General features: G+C 42.9%; 1 protein-coding gene across 1 annotated transcript; it reads left to right on the forward strand.

Annotated features, from left to right (window-relative positions):
• The first annotated feature begins 4,164 nt into the window (after positions 1 to 4,164).
• LOC103652540 (zinc finger protein AZF1) lies at positions 4,165 to 4,872 on the forward strand. The gene is made up of 2 exons (XM_020551047.1): positions 4,165 to 4,530; positions 4,651 to 4,872. The coding sequence occupies exons 1-2, from the start codon at positions 4,165 to 4,167 to the stop codon at positions 4,870 to 4,872; spliced, it is 588 nt and encodes a 195-aa protein (XP_020406636.1).
• The last annotated feature ends 2,419 nt before the right edge of the window (positions 4,873 to 7,291 follow it).

Genomic DNA, 7,291 nt, shown 5'->3' on the forward strand with positions numbered 1-7,291 from the left:
ATACTTAGAACCCAAAACCCTACCCCTCCTGCTCTTTGAACTTCACTGTTGACTCCGGAAACCCTAAGTTCTCGGAGTTCCTTGAAGGAAAATTGTATTCAAGACTTTAGATAATAAACTCTTATTATCTTTGCACTCTTATGAGCATTACATGGGCATTCATTATTATGTATGATTATATTTAGAAAACGAGGAAGAAGTTGAAGTAGAAGGAGAGAAGACTTCACCACCACCACCTGAGGAATATCAGGCAGGTAGTTGTTTCTATTTTGACATCTGTGGGACCGAGCCTGAATCACCTGTAAACCAAGGCAAGCCCCGGTGCATTTGCCACCTCCTTGATTCTTTTAAACTCTTTCTCAATTGCTTGATGCATTAGGTGATAGGAGTTGATTGCTAAAACAATTCCTGCATTTCCTTCCTTGAATTTGATTACCTTCCTTGGAATCCCTGTTTTACAAAAGGTCTTTCCTATGCTTAGTCTTGCTCTAGCAAAACAAAATGTTTTGTCTTTACAAAAAGATGATGTTGCAAAGTGGGAGGGATGTTTTTGAAAATAAAACTTGATGGTGGATCCATCATGGCCATGATGGGATCAACATCAGAAAAGATGTACCTCTGCCAGGTACCAGACTTTGGGGTTTGAAATGATTAAGCTGAGACCGGGCAGGTGACTTGCACGAGGAGAGAGTCTCGGTGTAGTGTCTCCGTCTGAGTCGATTAAGGACCGTCTCGATGTAGGCTTGATGACCGAGGACCCTTTAACTGGTCACATTCCTCATCATGGGTAAGCTTCACCTCGGGCAGACTAATACCAGAATAAGATACCACACAATAGGAGTGGAGAGATGGCGAGAGTAGTGTGTACCCTCTGTGGCACGAGGCTGGACGGTGGTGTATCTGTGCTCTCGGTTGGCGTGAACCTGATCTGGTCTTAAGAATCCCGGTGGCGAGTTGACATATGCAAGGGTTAAGTGCTACATATGTCGTGTGATTGGAGTTCCTCAGCTGAGTATAATCGATTCGGATCACCGTACCTTCGCGGTTATGAAGACTTGGTCACTGCCCTATACGTAGAACTCTAGTAGAGATAAAGGGTTGTTAAGAAATTGGCTAGTACAGGTCAAGTGCTTGAACTAGGGTAGCAAGAACTCTAGATTTAGGTAATCTTACTTAACCTGACAAGTAATATTGGATTTTAAGGATCCACTTTTAGTAAGCATTTCTGCAAACAGAGTCTTTGATTATTGTTAAGCCTTACCTTGACTCCCTTAAGGCTAACATCCCCTTGAGAGTCTTTTTCTTAGTCGGGTAAGACTTGCTGAGTAATCCCATGCTCAGGGTTTTATTCCCTATTGTTTTTAGGTGAAGAAGCGACAAACTTTTGTTGCTTCTGTTCTAAGGTGGTACCAAAGGAAGAGCACCAAGAGTGAAGCTATAGGAGGAAAGGATACTCCATAAAACTTTTTGTTTGATACTTATCGGGAGCGGTTTTTGCCTCCCATGGTTTGTAATAATAATACTCTGCACTTGTATATTATATTCTGGTTTGTAAATATTTAACTCTGTCTTACTTTTAAATAAAGGTAAGTTTATGTAACTGCTTCCGCATTTTCGTATCTCCGATGCTTGTAATGTCTGTGTGACGGGGTAAAACGCTCTTGGGAAAAGTAAGAAAAGCAGATACCGAACTTGTCAAGTGATTCAGGGGCACCTGCAGGGTTGTCTGAGGTCCGTTGGACAAGGACAACTGTAGGTGGGCCTAATGACTTGGGAGGTTCCATCACACCATCCACACTTAGTTTATCCCTTGCATTTTCCATTCTAGAGATCTCTCTTGTATTTTTGCGTAGTTCAAAGCCTAGATTTATTGTAGTAGTTGGACTGGTTAAGAGTAGTTCAACTTGCCTTCATAGCAGCTGAACTGGCCTGCACCAGTTAAACTGTAGATTTGACATTATCTTAAAGTTTGTGCTGATAATTTTTAGGTTTGGCGTATTCACCCTCCTCTAGGCTACTTTCATGTATCCTGAAAGTTTTCCATCTCTTTCGCCTGCCGAAATGTGATGTGTTTGTAAATGAGAAGAGCTCAGGGTAAACCATTGCATGTATCATGTTATTCCATTGATCTTGCCACAGTTGTACTGTCTTGCCATCTTTGATGGTCACTTTTGAAAAGTCTTTAAAAATATTCATTGTTTTTAGGACATCTCTCCACCAAAATGATCCAACCTTCCTTGAAAATGAAATTGATCCATTTTTATAGTGATTGTTCCAGACTATGTCGACCCACAGGACATTAGCTTTGTTAAGAAATTTGTGAATGTTTTTCATGAGCAAAGCTTTATTTTGTGTTACCAGGTTCAGAACCCCCAATCCAACTTGCTTTTTGGTCTTCACGCTAGTTTCCACGCCGCTTGAGGAGGTTGCGTAACATTTATATCTGCTCCCCTCTATAGACAATGTCTTCGATACTTATCAATCTGTTTCACAATTGTGTTTGGGATCTAAAGGGAACACATATAGTAGGTGGGCAAAGATGAGAAGGCTGCATTAACCATTTGCAGCCTACCTGCCAATGACAGAAAAGTGATGTTGAAGAAAGCCTCCGATCAATCTTTTGGATAAGAGGAAGAAAATCTTCAAATATTGGTTTGGTTAGCCCCATATAGGTAACCCCAAATACAAATAGGTGAAAGGGAATGATCCTATCTTGCAGTGAAAAGTGTTGGCAAGAATCTGCATTTTTCCTCGGATGCATTTGTAGGATAGATGCACGTTTTTCATGTCATGAATTGCCTGCTAACATTTTTTTGTGTTGTAGATCCAGCGAGAATGATGCTTAATTAGTTTCAGGAAATGAGATACCTTTTATCCACACGGGAAGGAAGCAGGATATGTATATGTGTGTGTTGATTGGTTCCCACCAAATAAATGTGTAGTTTGCTGCTTCCTAGACATCTGGGATATATTTTGGGCACTTTGTTTGCTTTTGGAACTGCACCAGTTTGTAATGCTTGGTGGTTCTAAACTACAGTTGTGCTCTATAATATATGGTTTGTGCACAGAACGTTCCCGTTCTGTTCTCTTCAAAAAAACGCATGGCAATGCAAGCACCGTCCCGTTTACCATATCAGCTAAAGCTTTTATAAACGGTAACAGTTAGAGAAAGATATTTTTTAGATAACTGAACAAAAGTCCTAGCCTCTACGTTGATTTAGGTGGTGTTTGGCTCGCCGAAATGTAACACAAATAAATTATATGGAGTAATGGATACCGATACTTTTGTTTGGTTGAGCTCTTTCTAGTAATACTAGGGTGTTGTTTGGTTCCGCGATTTTGTCCCGTGATCGCTTCACATCGCGAACAAATTCCATTCCTGCATGTTTGGTTCAACTCGGACGGAATCGTTAGCGACGCGATCAGATACTGATATACACAACCACGATAGCGCCCACTCCACGGCGGGATCAAATACATCCGTTACGATGCAATCAAACAAACAAACCTTGCTTTCCGTTACGATGCAACTATTAGCGTCGGGATGCACTCCATTTGCGTTGCCTTTTACAAACCTGAACCAAACACCACCTAGATATTACTGTCCAATCCAATTATAACTGGTAACCATTACCGCTTGTAAGAGATCTCATTATCATTCCCTTAACAACGTCTGAACCAAACAGATGTAGACAACCGAACCAATTACAACAACTATAAACAAATTTCGAAAGAATTTTATCATCGAAACGAAGAAAGGCTAAGCTTCAGTTGTATTCGAAAATCGAACGGACATCGAGCGTGTTAATCGCATCTGTTGCTTGGCCACCAGGTTGCACTCGTACGCGGCTGGGCTAGCAAACTAGCAGGAAGAGGTGGAGGATTAAGGAAGAGAAACTCTAACCCTAAGAAGTAGCTAGAGATGTGGAACCAGAGAGGACGAAGGCGACGCCGTAGGGAGGAGGAAGATGATGTTGTATCTGTTCTGTTTTATCATGCCGTCTTGCTGTTCCTCTTGCTTCTTGTAGAAAACGACCCATGTACTGAGGCCGAGGCCCAAGGCCCATACGACAGCCCAACTGTAATCCTTGACATCAACCACGCCACGCTCTCTCAGTACACAAAGACACCACTCTGCCCACCTCTCGAGCGACCAGCCTCTCCATGGCGCTCAGCAAGCCACCGGCGACCGACGACGACCAGGCCGAGCGGGAGTACCTCGCGTCCTGCCTCATGCCGCTATCGCGCGGCCTCTGCGACGGTGGCGCGACCGACGCCAAGAGGGCGGGCGCGGCGCCTACGGCATCGAATAAGGCCGACGGCCAGCACCACCCGCACGGGTACGAGTGCTCCATGTGCAGCAAGGTTTACGCGTCCTACCAGGCGCTGGGCGGGCACAAGACGAGCCACCAGAAGCCGCCAGCCGCGGCAGCGCCAAGAGACGAGGCGTCGTCCAGCGGCACCGCGCACGAGAAGGAGGAGAAGCTGCACCAGTGCTCGCTCTGCCTCCGCACGTTCCTGTCGGGGCAGGCGCTGGGCGAGCACATGACGAGCCACCGGAAGCCGCCGCCCGCGGCAGCGCCAGGAGACGAGGCGTCGTCCGGTGGCTCCGCGCACGCGAAGGAGGAGAACACGTTCACGTCGGGGCAGGCGCTGGGCGGGCACAAGCGGCTGCACTGCGAGGCCAAGGACAAGGGCAAGGACGCCGCCAGGACCAACAAGGCCAGCGTGGCGGCGACGGCCGTGCTGCGGGACTTCGACCTCAACCTGTCGGCTGAGGCCGAGAGTGCGACGCCGGAGGCCAAGCGGGCACGGACGATGCTGCTGGTGGCTGATGATCCAGCGCTCTTTCCAACGGCGGCGAGGTGTTAGATAGATTAGTTTCGGTGGTTATTAGATTCGTTGGTTGATTAATTGATCGCTTTCTTAATTTCGGTTGTGTTGCCGCTGCGTTCGTCGGCTGCGATCGATCTGGTAAGCACAAACAGCTGCACGCGGTTCTTTCGGTGGGTATTGTATATAAGGAAATTTCTGCTTTCCTTTTCAATTCCAGTGTGAAAGTGAAAGTGGTAGATCACAACTGTGATTTATATCTATATTAGTATGATGCATGTGTGTTGCGACGGTATGTAAATCATTCAGTAGAATATTAGTGCACAATAGAGTGTTGGTTGCAACCTAAGTTGTTCTTGTTCAGGACATACTTATATCTAATATACTTATATGATAGATCAAATATCCTCCACACTACAATGGGTCTCCTGTTGTCCCTTGGAGCTTTCTCCTCACAATTTCTTGAAAATGAGTGCCATCATCTAGCATATTTGATTTTCGATTGATCCATGATTCTTCAACCATACGATTACATAATTTGTGAGCCTATCCAGAAACTTCTCTAATCTCTAGGATCTCAAATACAAGCACTCGAACAATATCCTTGCAGGTGAACAACTTTGTAATAGAAGGTCTATCCAAACCTAGTTGCAGCATAAGGACGAAGACGAAACTGAAGAAAAAGAATAATAACACTCAGTTTTATATTACACTTAACCAAATTAAGTTAAACAAAAGAGCTATATTTATCACTCTGAAAGAAGAGTGCTCCCCTACAACCCTACTTTAATGTTATTTATACATCATTATTAGAATGTAAAAAGAAGACATGCTGGGAATTGAATTTGAAATTTATTTAGTGCAAAAAAACATGAAAACAAAGGTCCAACCTATTTTGGAGACCAATTAGACCTAGGCATTCTACCTTCACAGTCTTAATGGTGACTTTGCTGAATAACAAACCTGAAAAAAATATTTGAAGATTAGTTACGAAAAAGAGAACCTAAACAAGCTGCTTCTCTAGCTTGAACCATGGTTCAGTGCATTAGCTGAAATCTAGAGAGAGAGAGAGAGCACAATACAGAGCAAAAGAAAGAAGAAATTACTAACCTCAATTGGATGTTTGCGACGTATTACATGGCATACAGGAGAATCAAAAACATCACATGATAGATTAAAAAAATCCTTGGAACAAAACTTTTGATCAAAAGCAAGTGATATGAAGTTATTGTGTTCACATTGCCATAAAAAGACATACCTACAATAGCAAATAACAGACAACAAAGTAACCATCTCCTCGAGGACTGGCAATCACTTCCCAAATATATATCAGTGACACCATCTTGGGAATTGGTAGTTGCTCCAGCAGGATACTACTTTACAACAAAGATCATACCACTCTTTCCTAAAACAAAATAGCATGGAATATTAACATCATTGTCTACATAATCCATTGGATAATTTTTTAATAGATTGTATGTGGCAACAAACTCATTGCACAAGTGCACATCAGCTCATCTACATCGTGTGCAACTCTCTACAACAAATAGAGAGCGAAACTAACAATAGTGCAAGCAACTATCATTAGCAAAAAGATAATCGGTATCCTATTCATGAACAAGAATGGTTTTGTCGGCCAAAAATAGGATACCAACAATTTTAGATCTACAACCAGGATGTAAATATCAAATCATATTATATCATCAAATAATTTGGCCATATCAATAGGTAGATAATATATACCAAAAAGATACAGAAAGGAGGACCCCTGAATTATGGATTTTTTGGTCGAACTACTAAATTGTAGTTTAAGAATGAACACTTCTAGCACTCTAAATGTTACTTTGTAACCCTTAGTGGGTAAATAGCCCATTTTGCTCCCTGATTTACACAAGAGGATGCAACATACCATGGTGGGGTTGTAAAGAAGAAATAAACTGTGTTAGCTGCCGAGTTGAAGGATTACTCACATTCTCTCGTGGGTTTGGGCAGCAGCAGGGTAGAAAGAGGCCTCGCGTCCCCCAGCCTCCTCTTCCTCCAACCTCCAGGAGAGGGAATGACGGGCACGACAGGTCCGTCGTCGCGGGCCACACGAACGAGTCCTCGTCGTCCAGCACGAAGGAGTAGAGATGGAGATGATTCAGACGAAAAATCATTATTTTCGACATAGAAATAACATTAGTAGATTTGTAATGTCAAACATTTCTAGATGACTACATTCTCGTTAGGGTTTAATAACAAATGCTTAGAGAAAGTAGAAACTGAAGATATGCTTTGAAGACCATATCAATTTCCAAAGCATCAAATGAAAAAAGAGTAGATGTAGTAATTTCAAAAGAATGACTAATAAGGGAATAAATTAAACAAAACACATATATTAACTTTAGATAATCCCATAGAGAGCTCTGCATCATCTCCAAATTGAAGCGCTCGAGTTTGCTCAACGTAAACTCTGCAT

This window comes from Zea mays, chromosome 3, assembly GCF_902167145.1.
Source record: "Zea mays cultivar B73 chromosome 3, Zm-B73-REFERENCE-NAM-5.0, whole genome shotgun sequence".
Lineage (NCBI taxonomy): Eukaryota > Viridiplantae > Streptophyta > Magnoliopsida > Poales > Poaceae > Zea > Zea mays.